Source organism: Leptodactylus fuscus, chromosome 3, assembly GCF_031893055.1.
Source record: "Leptodactylus fuscus isolate aLepFus1 chromosome 3, aLepFus1.hap2, whole genome shotgun sequence".
Taxonomy (NCBI): Eukaryota; Metazoa; Chordata; class Amphibia; order Anura; family Leptodactylidae; genus Leptodactylus; species Leptodactylus fuscus.
In genome coordinates this window covers 139,463,897-139,482,153 of record NC_134267.1, presented here as the reverse complement: position 1 = coordinate 139,482,153, position 18,257 = coordinate 139,463,897, and the positions used below count along the sequence as shown (strand labels likewise).

Genomic DNA, 18,257 nt, shown 5'->3' with positions numbered 1-18,257 from the left:
GCATACCACTGGATATAAACAATTTTTTAAAGTTAAAAAAGGGTGATTTTATCAGTTTATAGGGATATTCACATCTCAAGGATCCTATCTATGCTTCTAGCATATGTAAATTGAAGGCTTTTCCTAAATATATTGCTTTAGAAATGCTGCTTTGTTTGCATGCTGTGTGAACTTATTCCTCCCATTGTTTACATTGCTTTCACTGTTATCTATAGCTCTGCCAGCAGGACAATCTTTTCAGCTAATTGCAGTTTGCTGATAAAGCCTTGTCTGTTATCTCTCTATGTAATCACACAGATAACACTGAGTCCGTTCTCTACAAGCATGTGCATATGTTACAGTTCTGTTTATATATATATATATATATTTTTTTTTTTAAACTACAGAACCTCTTAGCTGTTGAACACTACAGCAAGGTCCTCAGGCCCAATGATGGGTGTCTGTATGTCTGAACTCAATGTGAACTACTGCGAAGACTCTGCAGCGTGAAAATCAATGTGAACTACTGCAGAACACTGCAGCCTAACTCAATGTGAACTACTGCAGAACACTGCAGCCTGAAAGACAATGTGAACTACTGCAAGACACTGCTGCCTAACTCAATGTGAACTACTGCAGAACACTGCAGCCTGGACTAAATGTGAACTACTGCAAGATACTGCAGCCTGAACCCAATGTGAACAGTGTGTACTGTGCAACACTCCATGTGAACATAGGTGCAACTAAAACACTGGCCAGGTGCACCAGTACAAGTGAAACACAAATGGCTGCCAAGGGTTAACACTCACCCCAGGCCAGCAAACACACGCACTTACCCCTGCGACAGCTAGGGGCCACCACAGAAATTTAGAACATTCTCCTGCACACAGCTTGGAGTTACCAGGGGAGTTTGCATGCTCCTGCACATAGCTAGGAGCCATACATGAAGTCAGACAATAACACATAGGCTATCTCAGAGACCAAGCCTGCTGCAGCTCTACAAGCTGGAACGGCGTCTACCAATCCTAGCCCTGGTGTAGAGCTGACAGTTCAGGGCTTACAGGTCCTAACTAACAGCACCCAGATTGAAGCAGAGAAATCCCACACAGAGGCCTAGTCTGAAACCTGCCTGAATACTGGAGCCTATTCCTCAAAACTACTATCATTCACTCCGTGGACTTTGAGGAAATTTTAGTGGAAGTGTGAGCACCCGGCGGGCGTTGGCTCACACTATTTAAAGGGAAGTCCCCGTCCAATAGGGGCAGTGGTGATGACCTCACCGCTCATGCTCAATAGAGGAGAAATGGCACATAGCTTGTGAGCAGCTCTAGTACGTCTGAGCATGCTCAGTAAGGTGAAAGCTGGATGGTTAGACTGACCCGCAGGTGGTGCTGTGCGCTATGATGACAACCTGTGGGAACCAATCCTAACAGCATATTATCTGATCTGCATTTACATTAGATTTCTAGTAATCATAAGTATTGTGATACTTCATAGTGTCCTGTTCAGCATGCTGGAAGGGGAGGAGGGGGTGCGGATACAGGAAGTGATCAGAGGAGACAGCAGTCAGAGCTACTGAAACAGTGAGATGGAAAAACCCCTTTAATAAACAGACTACCACAAATAATAATAATAATAATAATAATAATAATAATAATACATTTTACACTTTATGTTAAATTTATGTTAAATATATTGCTGAAACATACAATAGTGTTTGTTGTGCCAAGTGTCATTTTAAGGATTAAGTTAACCTTTGCTACATCTGTAAATATCAAATAATTATTACATTTATTAATAAATACATCACAACTTAAATGCGCTCTGATTATTACATTTAATCACATATATTATGTTTGGAAATGCATTAGGAATCTAAATTATATTATAATATCATTGTTTCATTTGTATGGGTTTCTGAGCCGTATTCGCTTTGAAGCTGCAGAAATGAAAAATATCCTCTGTCAGTAATTCAATATTAAAAGCTCCTGGCATTTTGAACAATAGTTTCAAATCTGTCCCATGAAAAAGGAGCTTTTGACAAACTACAAGACCAGAAGGACTTGGCTGACACAGAGAGAATGCTCACATTAAAAGAAGCAGTAAAGAATAAAGATATGAATAACTTCTTCTTGTCCTTTACATGAACTAAAGTGAAAAACATAAATAAAAAACTGCATAAAAAGGACATAGATATATTTTTGAAGTCATGTTGAAGGCTGTTCAAGGCTATTTTTCTTTGAAATATTTATTGCTTTCCAAATGTGGTTTTGTGCAGGGCACTAATGTGCACAACCACAATGCCAAACTCTAGTACGTATATTTTGCTAAGTAGAAAATATGTTTTCATTTCCGACTAGAGGCATTTGGGCAGCCAGTGAGCATTGACAGCACGAGTGAGCACGGAGACTGCTATGTCACCTGTTTTCCTCTTAAATACATGAATGTATGGATTCTTCATGTTATTTATCCCCTGGTACTTTCAAGCAACTGCATTACCTAGGGCCATTTCCTCCTTTTTTTGTGTCTATATTTGAGATTTTAAAATAGATCCCTGTGGACTGTGACATTTGAAGCAGAAAACATTGCTTGAAGACCTATTGCAGTTCCCTGTAGCTTTTCTTAAGTCAACATATATTATCTACAGCACTGGGTGACATAGTTACATTCCAAGGCTTCCTTGTAAAATAATTATTTACTATGATACAAGATATATTCTGGCCACAAGGTAAGAAGAAAAATAGAATCAAAGGGGCAGATTTATTGTTATGTTACAATAGTTTTCTGCTGTAAAAAGGTTTGCAACTTCTTAAACTCTAGGTGAACGTTTTTGTGCCTTTTTCAAGCCTCTTTCTTGGAAAAAGGGTGTGGTAAGTGTGCTGGGGTTGGGGCCATTGGTCCTGCCAAAATTATTATCATTTACACCAACAAACTAGAATAAATAGCTTGGTGGCATAGCTATAAGCAGGCATATATATAACTCCCAGACCACAGCCTGTTGGAGGGTTTGCATCATTTATGAAAAGGTGTATACATCTGGAGGCACACATTCTGCTGGCACAGGGGATATAAAGACTTCCATTGAAAACTCCAGTGCAACAGTCTGTGCCCATTGTTGTGCTCTCTCTCTTAGCAAATGCAAACATCCGGTGACCTCTGATGTTCCCTCTGTTGCTGCACTTCTTCCAGCCCAAAAAAAAGACATGCAACCGAAAAGTTTATTGAGCTCACCTGTCACTCCCTGACAGTCTCTACCTATTTATTCCTACTCTGGCCCAGATGAGGTGAATAAAAATAACAGACACTTATAGTCACCTCACCCCACCTCTCCTTGGAATCCTTGTTGTATTTGGCTCTCTTTAACAACTTCTTTGGTCCTCTTCTTCCTGTGACTGGGGCCATGTGCCCCAGAGGTCACTGCTGGTTCCTGTGATTGGGCCTCAGTGGTCATGTGAGACACACTGACATTATTATGATATCTGAGCATGTGAGTGCATTTATATATTTTAAAACTGAGCCCATGTCCACTTGTGTGAAATTTCTATCTGTGGTGTAAAAACAAATTTACTGAGCTTTGTTGTGTTATTAAGTCTTTATTCACATCTGCATCGTGATTTACATTAAAAATGGAAGCCATGATGCAGTTCCAGAGTTTTGCTGATGCAGATTTTCCTGTAGTTTTTTTTTTTTTTCAGCCAAAGCTAGGTGTATAAAGGAAAAGATCATACTGCTCCCTCCTGTTGAGACCACTCCTGGCTTTGGCTATAAAATGTGCAGAAAAATCTTAACACAAATTGTGACGTCACTTCCTGTGCAACACCCATCAACACATATAGAATAGTCAGCATATCGCTATGTGATAGTATATGTTGCTTCTAGAAAAGCTCGTTAACTTGTCCAGCCAAGAGGATAGGTAAGGAAGGACACACATGCACATCTTTTACATCTGTTTAGCTGATTCATGTACATAGAGATCTGGCATACTATGGTTTTGTGTTTTTCACAAAATAAAATGGACAAACACTTTTTTTTCCCTTTTTTAACATTGATCTCTATGTGAATGTTTGATTTTGAAATATTTGATGCTTTTATTTATTTCCTTTGCCATATGAAATATGAATGATAAGCTGAATATTGAAATTCATATGTATCATATAGCACGTGTTTATTAGTTACAATTCAGAACTAGAGATGAGCGAGTAGTATTCGATCGAGTAGGTATTCGATCGAATACTACGGTATTCGAAATACTCGTACTCGATCGAGTACCACTCGGCTATTGGAATGTAAAAGTTCGATGCAGAACCAGCATTGATTGGCCGAATGCTATACAGTCGGCCAATCAACGCTGGTTCTTCTCCTGCCTTTAGAAGTCTTCTCTGTGCAGCTTCCCCGCGGTGTCTTCCGGCTCTTCATTCACTCTGCCAGGCTTGTATTGCGGGCATGCGCAGTCGGCTCTGCCCAGGCCTGATGCCTGGCAGAGTGAATTCAGAGCCGGAAGACGCCGCGGGGACGCTGCACGGAGAAGACTTCTCGGAGGATCCAGCCCGACCCTCACTCGTGGACTTGGTAAGTATAATTTGATCGAATGTTGCCTACCCCTGAAACGAGCATTTCCCCCCCATAGAGTATAATAGGGTTCGATATTCAATTCGAGTAGTTGAATATTGAGGGGCTACTCGAAACGTATATCGAATCTCGAACATTTTACTGTTCGCTCATCTCTATTCAGAACATCTTTAAAACTATTGAAATATAAAAACGGGAAACCACATTTGTAAGTAAAAAAAAAGAAAATTTGAAAATGTAATTTCTCATGGAAACCTCTATTTAAACCCATAAGGTAACTGTCATGGTAGTTTTAAAATCATGGTAGCTACAAGGTTCATTATACATTTCATGCATGATACATACAGTATATGGACACAAACCTTGGTAAACGGCTTTAAATCCGGGTGAGCCAATGCTGTCATCGGATTGTAAGTGGAGCCACATTTGGTTGCTCATACTGACAATGAGGTCTGGTACACTAGAACCTGTAAGGCTGGAGCAAACAGTCTGCATTATTTATAAAATAAAAGAGTAATTCACAAAAAACTGTATTGTAACTTTACCTTTTAGACCTAGAATACACTTTATTATGACAATTTATTATCTCTGAAAGACATGATATAACATTTCATGCAGGATTCAGAATTCAGGATGAATGCTATATTATATCCCATATAATATGTATGGAATATAATATAATATATATGGAATTATTGTAGAGGACCTGTAAAGTGAACATGTTCAGTAGATCTCTGATGCCCTACACGAAAGCAGCATTTGATAGGGAGAGAGAGAAGCTGAAATCTGTGTCCTCCTTTACCTGTCATCATGAGTGGACACATTTACATCACAAGTTAGGGCCCCTTCACATGGCATAAGCACTCGGCTCATTCCGAGCCGTACACGCGAGCACTTCTAAACACTTCCCATTCACTTCAATGGGAGCGTGCGTAAACCCGGCTTTACGAGCGCTCCCATTGAAGTGAATGGGAAGTGTTTAGAAGCGCTCGCGTGTACGGCTCGGAATGAGCCGAGCACTTACGCCGTGTGAAGGGGCCCTTAGGCTGCTTTTCCCAACACTTCATGATTTTTTTTTATTATTATTTTTTTTATTTTTTTAATGTAGATTGTGAGCCCCACATAGAGCTGACAATGTACATTTTTCCCTATCAGTATGTCTTTTTTGGAATATGGGATGGAAATCCATGCAAACACGGGGAGAACATACAAACTCCTTGCAGATGGTTTTTTGCCCTTGGCGGGATTTGAACACCAGGACTCCAGTGCTGCAAGGCTGCAGTGCTAACCACTGAGCCACCGTGTGGCCCCTACACTTCATGATTTATGACAAATTGATATGCTAACTGTCCTATTTGTGTCCATGTGTGACTATTCAGATGTGTGTCACCGAGCCAGTAGGGGTGTCAGGATTGTATCTACATTTTTCTCAGAAATCACAGAGATCATCTTCTCTCCCTCTTTTGCACATTGTTCTAAGATATGGCAATATAAACTACCTAAAATGTTTGCTTTTCATACTGCACTACACATAAAACTAGAACTTTCTTTCTTTAACATCTGCAACAAATACCATAACATATTACATTACTTTTGGATAATTTGGGAATGCAATGACTAATGTCATTTGTTATATAAAGCATTACTCACACATATAATACTGATCGTGTGTCGCCTACTTTTCCACCATCTCCTACTGTCAAAGTATCGTAGCCTCTTTCTAACTCAAATACTTCAAAAGAAATCTTGATCACCTGTTGAAATATAAAGACAACACAAGATAGTAAGAAAAGTCTCATTTTGTAGCAAATACATTTGCCATTTTCTTAACTCAGCTTTGACTGAAGTATGCTGCATACTTCATATGTAAGTATAAAGATTAGATTTGTATTGGTACATAGTATCATTTTATAGTAAACCAAAATGCAACATTTACATCTAATTCAAAGAATATCAAAACATTGGAACATAGACGGTAAACAAAAAATTAATATTTTTATCCTTTTTCTACCGCTGACACTACTTTCTTAAAAAAAAACAACAACAACAGTGCATGGATAGAGTGTGGGTGGAGCTAGTTTCAGCAAAAAGCCATAAGTGAAGCTGGGTTCACACTAGCGTCAGTGTCCGATAGCTAGTGTCCGATGCTAATGTCCACGCAAGATTTTAGTGTAGTGTCCTTTACTGTCCGTGTGTGTCCTTAAGTGTCAGTTTACAAACATGTCTGACTTTTCAAGCGGACAGCTAAATCCTACAGCTATGGGCACTTCCATCATGCGGCTCCCTTCTGACCCGACAGTCATGTGATCTGCCGGGCTCAACATCTTCTAAGAGCTGCTGGGTCCTACAGGACCCAGATCAGCTCTATAAGTCTTAAGACGGCGTGCAGGAGGCTGTATTCCTCCTGCAAATGGGGCTAAATGTACCAGCCCCGGTTACAGGGGAAATCAGTCTCTAATACAAAAAGAAAGTGATCAGATGTCCCCAAAGGTCTATTATGACCTTATGGGGGACACAATCTGAAACAAATAAAAAAAAATTAATAGAACAGTTTAAAAAAATGTAAATAAAAGAATTTAAAAAATACACCAATAAAACACCTTTATTAAAGGTTATAGCCCCACCCCCAACAACACCATACAAAATAAAAATTACCGTAATGGAAAGGAAAAACTATTTTATAAAGTTTTTCAGTAGCACTTTGTGTTATTAAATAAAAAAAAAAAAGAAAAGTGAAAAACAGACACAATTTCCTTCTTATTTGATTTATATTTTCCTGGATATATGTATAAAAAAAATTAAATACATTCCAAAATAAAATCAACATAAAAATAAAGTCCTATGTGTCCTTGAAAAAAAAGATGCAAAAATTAGTTGATTGAGACATATGAGAAAAATGTTACAACCCTCAAAACTGCACATACAAAAAACCCTAAAATGTGTCTGGTCCTGGACCAGAAATTGGCCCGGTACTGAAGTAGTTAAGCACCTGGCAAAAAAAATAATGTATCATAAACCTATTGAGGAAATGATAAATCTGAAGCTATAAATATAGAAAAATACAATTTGGTCTGTTTGTGCTTTCGGACATGATTGAACTTAAAATTCTAATAAATGTGCTGGCAATTAATGAAGGATTTCTTTTCTTTTTAAGGAAATGTTTCTAATGCCAGCCGAGATGTTACACTTCCTTGACTTTAATGTTTTCACGGCATAAGCAAGCTGAGAGTATCAATGATTATGTGACATCCAAAGCTCTATGATGTTAGTACTGCTAGTTGTCCTTCTAGCATTAAAGAATCGAGTTGCCAATAAAAGAATTGAACTTGCTTAACTTTTTAGTTTTAAAGAGAAATCTCATAGGATATAAATCAGATGTCCTTTTACTTTCTTAAATAAATAAACTGATTTTTATTTAAAACAAAGTAATAGTTTCTGTCTATAGAAAAGTACATTTTGTAGCACAAGTTTAGGACATTTTTATACTACAGTTAATTTTGTAGCACACAAGCCGTTTCCTTGAGTGCATCCTGTGGAGCTGAGTGTTGGTTAGTAATAGACATTACTGCACTGCTACTACTACATTATCGTCATCTGTGCTAAATTTTTTCGTCACTGTTTTTTTTTCTAATAATCTAAATAGATAATAGATAATATAGATAGTCTCCATCTATGTCGATAGAGATTTTTTATGTAGCTTTTTAAGATGGTCTTATATAAAGATAAATTTCATGCAGTTCTTTTCTAACTTTTTTCTATTCAATAAATTTTAACATCTATACACATGTTGAAGCATAACATACACTGCACATTTTCAATACATTTTCAATAAAGCTTCAAAAAATAAACTTTCAATACATGTGTAAAAGCACAACACAAGTAACAAATGTCCCGGAGCTTCCAAACATCTAAGAGCTCCCGAATATACTAAAGACTGAAAAAAAAAAAAAAATTATATATATATATATATATATATATATATATATATATATATATATATTAGAGATGAGCAAACAGTAAAATATTCGATATTCGTTATGAATAGCCCCTCAATATTTGACTATTTGAACGAATATCGAACTCCATTATAGTCTATGGGGAAAAAATGCTCATTTCAGGGGATTCCACTCTTCGACTCAGGAGAGTCACCAAGTCCACTATGACACCCAAGGAAATGATGCCAACACCCTGGAATGCAACTGGGACAGCAGGTGAAGCATGTCTGGGGGCATCTAACATGCCCAAGTCACTGTATTACGTCGGGATCCCTGTCAGCTTGCGATATGCGTGAGCTGACTTTTTCCCATAGGAATGCATTGACCGGCGTTGATTGGCCAAATGCCATACAGAGTACAGCATTCAGCCAATCAACGCTGGTTCTGCCGGAGGCTCGGCTGTAAGGAGGCGGAGTCTAAGATCGGACCACAATGGAGACTGCTGTGGACCGATCTTAGACTCCACCTTGTCTGGCAGAACCAGCGTTGATTGACCGATGCTGTACTCTGTATAGCATTCGGCCAATCAACGCTGGACAATGCACTCCTATGAAGAGATGTAGCAGTGCTGGCTGTGCGCTCAGCTCGTCTACTCCGGAGATGCAGGCGAGTTGAGCGCACGGCCAGCTCTGCTACACCGGAGATGAAGCAGAACTGGCCGTGCACTAAGCTTGGCTACTCAGGAGATGCAGCCAAGCTGAGTGCACGGCCAGCACTGCTACACTGGAGAACCGCTGCTACACTGGAGAACTGCTGAACCCTGCTGCACACTCAGCTCTGCTGCATCAGAGATGCGCCAAACCCTGCTGCACACTCAGCTCTGCTGCATCAGAGATGTAGCAGAGCTGAGTGTGCGCTGAACCCTGCTGCACACTCAGCTCTGCTGCATCAAAGATGTACGCTGCACACTCAGCCAGCCAGCACAGGAAGTTCCTAGCAGCACTTGTCTCTTCTATTCTTTCCTATCTGTGTGTGCAAACAGGAAGCAGGAAGTCAGCAGCAGCAGCCTGTGCTGTACACATACATAGGAAACAATAGACAGAGGGTGCACAATCAGACTTCCAGGGTGCACCGAGAGGCTAATTAGCATATGAATAAAAACGGGCTCTTTCAAAAACCACTGAGGCGATTTACATACTAAAGGTAGGTGTGGAATAGACTTTCTAAAGGCTATGCAAGGATGTGTTTAGTTAAAAATGACTTTTCCCAATGATAGAGCCCCTTTAATACAACATATTAAGAAAATGTTTCGCACCCCACCCCAACCTTACACAATAGCAAAAAAATAAAATGCAGTCATGTATGCTTCCTCTACATCTTATCCTATTACAAGAGGAAAAAATAAAGGACCCTGATATCATTCAACCTTTACTAAATGTGTTTGAAAAATTGCTGAGTCTGAGTTCATTACAATAGATCTTATTAGCAACTTTTCTGCAAGCTAGGATTATGAATGACCAACAGCCTAATGTCATATAGCAATCATTATTCCATTTTCCATAATTATTGCTGAAATTAGAACTTTATAGACATTTCAAACCTTATGTTTCTTCATATGCTGCTCAAAATCCGGTTGAAGCTGCATTTAACTTGACTTTCTGCAGTGTGATATACCATAGAAGATCATGAAAACCAACAAACAACACTGAAAGAGTTAACTTTCTGTGACACACCATTAACATATCAAATGAGGTTAAGTTTTGCTACATCTGTAGATATGAATGTAAGCAAAATAGAACGTAGCACTGCAGGTAATTGATGCTCAGCATGTCAGTCACTGGTAGCTATCAACAGTATGCCGTTGGCAGTTATGGAAACTCCAATTATCGTCCATTATCATCTGCAGACACACTAACCCTGACAGACAATATTAGCTTATGTAGTTTGGGTTTGCATTTTTATGGTTTATGTATTATCTGCTTTGCCAAAAATATTCAAGTACTAAACAGATATCAACAATGTTTTTAAGAACTACACATGGATTGTTTGGATTACATCTCTCTCCCGCCCTCTGCCAATCTCGCTCAATATCTCTCTTTTTCATTCTGTATTTTTCACTATCTTTACATAGTTTAATATAGGAATGTACCTATTATTAGGTGTTAAGAGTTTATTGGTGTCAACAATGTTCCCTTCTCTCATACTTATCCAGCCTTTTCAGCATAATTAAGAATGGTAGACAATTAACCCCCTTAACCTTATTTTTCCATTTTTTCAAAATCCAAAAAACATCATAATGGTCCCATTTTAATATTCTGTGCAAAGTACTGGCAAGTTAGAGAAGAAGAGAATAGGGTAGAACTGAAAAAAGGTATTTGTGCCATTTTCTTATACATTTACAACATTCCTCATGGAATAAAAAAAATTGCATTATACCTTGTTCTGTATATATATTATATATGTTCTGTTGGCCAATTTCCATCACAGTGATACAATACAATAAAAATAAAAATATATGCATCTGCACCTGGAAAAAAATAAATTCCATCCACACACTGTAGAAAAATATACACTGTGGAAATGCTGCTATTTCCAAAAATATTTCCTATATTATGGTCAATTAGGCTTTCCTCAGCTATTTCTTTGCAACTGTACAGTTACACCTGGCAGAATAGCAGAACAGTATCAGTAATGGATGGGGAGAGATCAGAATGCTCCTGACTGAGAAAGAAATGTAAACTGTGTTTTACCCATTATTCGATTATTAGCAGATTATTAACTATTTGGACGTCATGTTTATAATACAACAGACTGCACATACAGTATTTCATGAAAACTCCAGTAGCTTTTATAAAGGACATAGGTCCAACCTATAATCATAGTGTTGATTTATAAAAAGACAAATAACTCCTTCAAGGTGGATCCAATTATCCCATATGAAAGAAATAAAAGCCTTCCAAACTTTAAAATGACAATCAGAAAAAATCGTAGAAGGGAACATTTTCAGAATCCTGGCTCCCATCATTTGTAATACTATATTTTGGTGTCCTTCACCGCAGAATAAGATGACAAGGCTGCTGGGGACAACGTGTCTGTGTTGTGCTTACTGGGGTTGTATATATATTTTTTTTGTCTTAATTTACCAGCTCTCCTTATTTATGTTATGGTCTGGACAGTTCATACCTTATTTTTGTATTAATGAGAAATTTCATTGGAAAATTTCCATGTACATATGGTGGCAATATAGGTCCTCTGCATTAGAAGATTCTGCATGTTCTCACGATCTATAAAATGGTAATGAGATCAATGTACTATAGAGCAGGCCCTTTCTTTCCAGTGACCCCACAGAAGTTACATAAGCTACTTTTATGGCATGTATGTCCTTACCCATAGGAATACAAAACAAATCCCCATAAATCCCCATAAATGCATACAAAAGACAATAGTATGACAAGGGAACCATATCAGAGTATGACATTAGAAAAGTAAGCAGCTCTTCTGCTCTTTATTATTGGCCAAGGAGATTACAGTACAGGAGCACGCTTGTCTGATCATTATTTTGGGGTAGTCATTTTACCAGAACCCAGCATATCAACCTAGCTGGATAGATAGGTTACATTCACCTCAATCGAACAATGTTTTCCTCTTAAGAGTTGGTGTCTCCGTTGGCAAGGTTTGGACTTTTATGTCAATATGCAAATGAGCTCTTTTGAGCAACGAGGGCGTTGACCTTTGCCTCCTTAGACAAATGGCAAAACCCTTGTTGTTCCCAAGAGCTAATTACAGATTGACAAAATCGGTGATTCACAGATACCAGATAAAAAGAACTTTACTACATATCTCAAAAAAGAAAGATCTAATAACAAATGAAAAAAAAATATTTAAGATTAAGTGATCTTAATTTTACATAGTTCTCTGAATAGCTAACAAACTGTTTTAGTCTCTCAGTAGTTATTCTAGTATAGTATTATAACTGTTGTGAGAAGATGACAGGCAGAGCGCTGGAGTCAAGATATATCAGCCACAGGTTTCTGACATATGTGTGGTCCAGGGCAGATCTGGAGTAGGCCTCAGCCTAGGTGTAGATCCTGGGCTCATTACTGACCCATAAAAGGCTGCAGTTCATGGAAGTTCCAAGAGGTGAAAGGAGGTGTGTGGCTCTGTCCTGTAACCCTGAGTCCAGTGAGACAATATTGCTCCTGTTCTGTTTGTGTGGCTGGACGTAAGCCGCACATATAGTTAGGTTATATTCTGTTAGTTAGTGGCTCAGACGAGTAAGTATTTATTTTGTTTTTGCTGAACTTAAGGCTGTATTTTGTTTTTGCCTGAAGTTAAGGCTGTATTTTATTTTGTTTTATTCCTGAAGTCAAGGTTTATTTTATTTTACAGTTTTTTTCTAAATAAACCAGTTTGCTGCATTTTGTGTCCCTGTCTTGACTGTTTGGGTCCGCACCACTGTTTCTACCGAACCAACTTCCCCACACTTTATAATGTCCGATCAGTTGCTGAAAGGTTTTAAAATAAAATAAGAAATGTCCTCATCATAGCGATAAAATCCACTAAGTATTTTACAGAGCGGACACATAGATAAAGGATGGGAGAAAGCACCCACCCCCACTGTAAATCTAAAGTTGTTGATCCATCTTAAGGCATGATAGGATGTTTGCTGTACTGGTAATGTTAAAATTATTCATGACTGGAATAACTCTTTGAGATTTGTGTTACATGAGAAGTTTTAAACGTTCAATTTTGGAAAACCATTCATAGACATTTAGTAGAGAAATGTATTTTCTAGTCAGATGACAGGCAACATTTTCTTAGATGAGATGCTGTTAGCATGTTTCTTACGTCTATCCTAAATGGATCTGACAGTTCTTTTCTTTAATTAAACAATTGTCTTTTTACAGCTATATACTTTACAAATATTTTGCTGACCTCTAGTTTAATATTCATTAACTCTAGTTTCAGAAGGCATCAGGGATAATAAGCTCCTGTCAGAGTCAGCGAGCAGTGTCTGCACTGGTGTCTATAGAACGAATCTTGTAGAGACTCGTATGAATGTGGCACATGGGAATTGTATTTATAAGTATGGTTTTTAAATTTTCATCGCGATTAGTCAACTGATAATATGGTAACATTTTAGAAATATATGCCTCTTTTTCAATTCAGTCAACCTAAACCATTTTTTTTTTTCATACAATAGCCCTATTTTACTGATTCTACTTTGAGGGTGTGTGTGTGTTTACGTGTGTGTGTGTGTGTGTGTGTGTGTGTGTTATTATGGTAGCAGAACCCTGGATAGGTTGTAATTCAGACACTGGGTTGTTGCATAATTAATATTTACTAGAGTATCACAAAATAATATATTTTTTTTCACTGGAGCTAGTCATTTTGTGGAAAATGTTAGCTTGTGTAACCTCCATTTTGGATTCCAGGGCCATGTGCTCCCATGCTTGCAGCCATTTTACACTCCTCTTCATTTAGAGAGCTCACATCCCCCTCAGCCTTAATGAGATACAACTTCTCTGTAGTTTCATATCCAATAGCCATGAGCCAGAACTATTTTACAACTTTGCCACCAATCATGTTATGGTAATTATACTGGTCCAACCTGTTCTTTGTCTATACAATGTATTAAAACTACCTCTTTCCTGCCATTAAAGCAGAACCCACTATATACATCATAGCTGCGTGTGTATGTATGTCTCTCTAAAGGTCTCATAGATTGTAAGCTCTTGCGAGCAGGGCCCTCAGTCCCATTGTGTGAAACGACTTTCTTTGTAATGTATCTTTCTGTCTGTATTCGAACCCTACAAATTGTACAGCGCTGCGAAATAAGTTGGCGCTATATAAATAACATTTATTATTATTATTATTATTAAGGTCCATTCACACAGAGTAAATGCACACTCATTTTGGCAGAATACACGTGTAAAGAATACACGTATAAAAATAAGACTCCCATTGACTTCAATGATATTTTTTACAGGCAACACAGTTTTTTTTTTTTTTTTTTTTTTACATGTGTAAAAAATTAAACCCACTGAAGTCAATGGGAGTCTTTTTTTCATCGCTGATTTTTATGCAAGTTATTGTGCCAGAATCAGTGCCGAATTACTCCGTGTGAATGCACCCTAAGCTAGCTTATACATTAACTTTATTAATTTGGACTTGAACACGATGATATATAGAGTGCCTTGCACTCACATTAGCATTTAAGACATTTTGTGATATGGCAAACCAATAGGAAGCCAAAAGGAATGGTAAGTGAGGGCATATCTGTATGTATTTTCAGTTTTTTCACAGTTACATTTCTTTTGGTTATTATATGTAATCCTTCTTGATTGATTTGCTCTATATAATTGACATTTTTAGAAATGTTACAGTACTGTACATTTTGTATTTGTTCATAAGAAGACAAATGTCAGTAACTCTGTTCTAATAAATGTAAATCCGGATATGAAAAATGAAGTTAGAAACAATACATATTTTCAAATTTAAGATCATAAATTATGTGAGTTATTATAAGGAGTCTAGCGCCTCCAAAATATATAAGAAGTAAATATAGTGGCTTTTTCAAGGAAAAAAAAAAAAAAAAAAAAAAAAACTTTTAAGAAAACAAACAAAAAAAAAACAATACACTAGGGTATTCCTACACCTGCTGGAGCACCATTTTTTTTTAACCTTCTAAGGTTGCCTATAGTTACAGCAAGCAGTGTCTCTTACTAAAACATTAATGCCACTGTCTCAGCTTTACTACTGAAATCTAGAGCACTGAATCATAAAACCAACCAAAACATAGAAAGTCTCAGAACCGGAGTGTGGAGGTACTGCAGTTGATGAAAATAATAAAGCAGACCCAAGAATATATAATATATGAAAAACTGACTTGAGAAACACATAGAGCTGAGATAAAATGGCATTTCCGGGGTCCCAGTAGTGAGTTACGGAACTTATGTTAAGGAGGCTTAGTAAAAAATACCAGACCCCACCAACGTGGCCCAGGATACTGTCTGTGGTGAGCTCCATATGGGAGAATAAATGCCACCTCATGTATGAGACCTTGATGGCACTTGGCAGCACTGTAAGTGACCGACTGCTTCACCCCAAGTGTGAGAAGGAACACTATTGGAGGTCCTTCCTCCCAACCACGGTCAGGCTGTATGATCTACATCAGACCAAGCGAAGATCACTCCGCACAGAGAACTAAATGATCCTGAAGTCTTCCTTCTTTCTTCTCTTCCTTATCTACTATGGATTCCTAGTATGTTTTTCTCAGCTTATGTGTGTCTATTTCTGTAACATATTACTATTTTACTATTATTATCCTGTATCGTATTACCATGCTTCTGTAACACATTGAAACTTCCCCACGGTGGGACTATTAAAGGATTATCTCTTCTCTTATCATATCTATCTATCTATCTATCTATCTATCTATCTATCTATCTATACATACATACATTTATAGAGCTAACAATAATTAAACTGATAGTCTCGTCTTGATCATGTCATTCAATAGAAGGTGTAGTTCAGTACCTTCATTTATAGAGAGGGGACATTGGAAAAGTTTCAAATCACATCCTCTATCTATATAAGACCTCATTCAGACTTTATTTAAGCAAGGATCCTATATCCAGCCAGTTTTTCATATATCTTATATCACTGGGTCTGCTTTATTATAATCGACTTTAGACACCAATTCATTTTTCGTTCGATTGTGACTCACTGGGAAATGGGATTTGAGACCTTTTAATATATGTACCAAAGAGCAAAGTGAGAGAGAGGAGAGGAACAATACCTTCCATGCTTCTTGCTCTGCTTATAAGACACATTTAAGATTTCAGTAGTAGAAGTGTAATACTAGCATGATAATAAAAATAGAATATCTTAATATTCTTTTAATTGTTAAATACAAATGTTACAAAACTGGAGGTATACCTTTCAATTTGTGTTATTCCGCTATATTACCAACACATTTGCATTAACTGTTTTGACAGTGACACTGCACTATGTCTTCCATCATTTAGGAATATTATTAAATAATAAAACACAAAATACTGTATATACCAGACAGCTTTGCTGCATCTTGTGTAAAGGTGGCACATTGTCAATTACTTTCATAAAGGCAGTCAACAGACAGAGTGAAAGATGTCAGTCTGAGATTCTCTTGAGCTAGGCTTCTGCTAAAGTGAAAGAGAATACAATAATCATCTTCCCAGTTTCATTTCTTAAAACCTGTTATTTCCATGGGAAGATAAGGGCAACCAACTCCCTGCTACAAAAGTGCACTTGGAAGTTATAGCTGAAAAAGCACATCAACACTCGTGGGTCACTGTTTCACCTGTCACTTTACTTGAGGTAGTTTTCAGGTAGAACCAAACGTCACAGAAATTTCATGGAAGTTTCACAGCAACTTCACAGAACATAGATAAAGTGTCCTCTGAAAGCTTTAGAGCATCTGGCCCACAGAAACACAGCACTGTTCTTATTTGTACAGGCAAGGAATAGGTTCACTCTGCTATTCCAGGCAATCTCTGTCATTCACTCTGCCGACTTTCAGCAATAAGGGCAAATTCCATGCACAGACTTACAAACTGACACTCCACAGTACTGAAACGCATTCTGACTTTATTACCCTAAATGGCGTAACATAGGAAGATTTTCCACCCAAATGTGATGGAAACATCAAGTCATAGTATGCACCGGCTGTACCATGGGAAACATAAAAAGACACCACTCACAGCAAAGCCAATAAGTACAACATCGTGCCACCTCTTCTCCCAAATTTACCAGTACAAAAAGTGGCATTTAAAGAGACAGCCACATGTAAATGTTCAGCGTAATAATGAGTTAGCATTATTCAGCAAGCCATACAATACACAGCAAACTCAGAGCGCAAAAGTATCAAGGAAACAATCCATCTTGGGACTTTTCATCATGTGCCACAAGTCTTACCCTTAAGTCTATATCTATGAAAGGCTATGGATTCCGCTACCTTAGAAAGGTGCATTCATAAAGGTGCATTCCTGTTACTAACCTGCAGTGCATTGTTTGAACTTAGGAGTTGTTAAATAACATATCCGATAGTGGAATGGAGATAAACTATTGTCTGACTGATAAGGAATTGGCTTCACATAAGAAGGAGCTTGATAGAGTCTCTGACCCAGCTCTAATGCTCACAGCCTCCATTATTCCAGCTCAACCTATTAAGGATAAATTGTACTGGCAACAACCAACCCACTAGTCTCCAAGGAAAGTATTGTCAGATTGCTACGTTATTAGCTATGTACTGAGATACATATGGAGCCATCTTGAATCCGATGACTCACTATATCTTAATACATCAAACGCAACTGTTTACTTCATGCATTAAAAGACATTTTAAACTTGGCTACATCTGTACATAAAGAAATAGATAGATAGATAGATAGATAGATAGATAGATAGATAGATAGACGGATGTAACGTCTCTGCCTGTTCAGGTCTCTGTGCCACCCTCCACTCGCACACTGCAGTGCAGGAACCATGTTCTGTCTGAAACTTTGCTTGGTCCTTTTCCTTGCACTATGTGAACACTGCTCTATTGTCTGTACTCTGTGGTTGAATGTCCCCCACACCCATATCCTGCACCTTTCTTCCATCTATTCATCAAATGGATAATTCTAGCCTTGCCTGTGTTCTTGACAGCCTGTCTACCAATCAAGCCTAGGGCAGGTCCCTGGCTTCCTATATACAGGTCATCAGCCCACACAGGCTTACTGTCTATTGTGA

General features: G+C 37.9%; 1 protein-coding gene across 2 annotated transcripts in view; it reads right to left on the bottom strand.

The window, feature by feature from the left end:
- CSMD1 (CUB and Sushi multiple domains 1) overlaps positions 1-18,257 on the bottom strand; it is a 1,381,920-nt gene that overhangs the window by 447,466 nt on the left and 916,197 nt on the right. For both annotated transcript variants that reach the window (XM_075268411.1, XM_075268410.1), the window contains 2 exons: positions 6,199-6,302; positions 4,911-5,023 (listed from right to left, as the gene is read on the bottom strand). In XM_075268411.1, the coding sequence (XP_075124512.1) occupies positions 4,911-5,023; positions 6,199-6,302 (217 nt within the window). The remainder of the gene's footprint in view (positions 1-4,910; positions 5,024-6,198; positions 6,303-18,257) is intronic.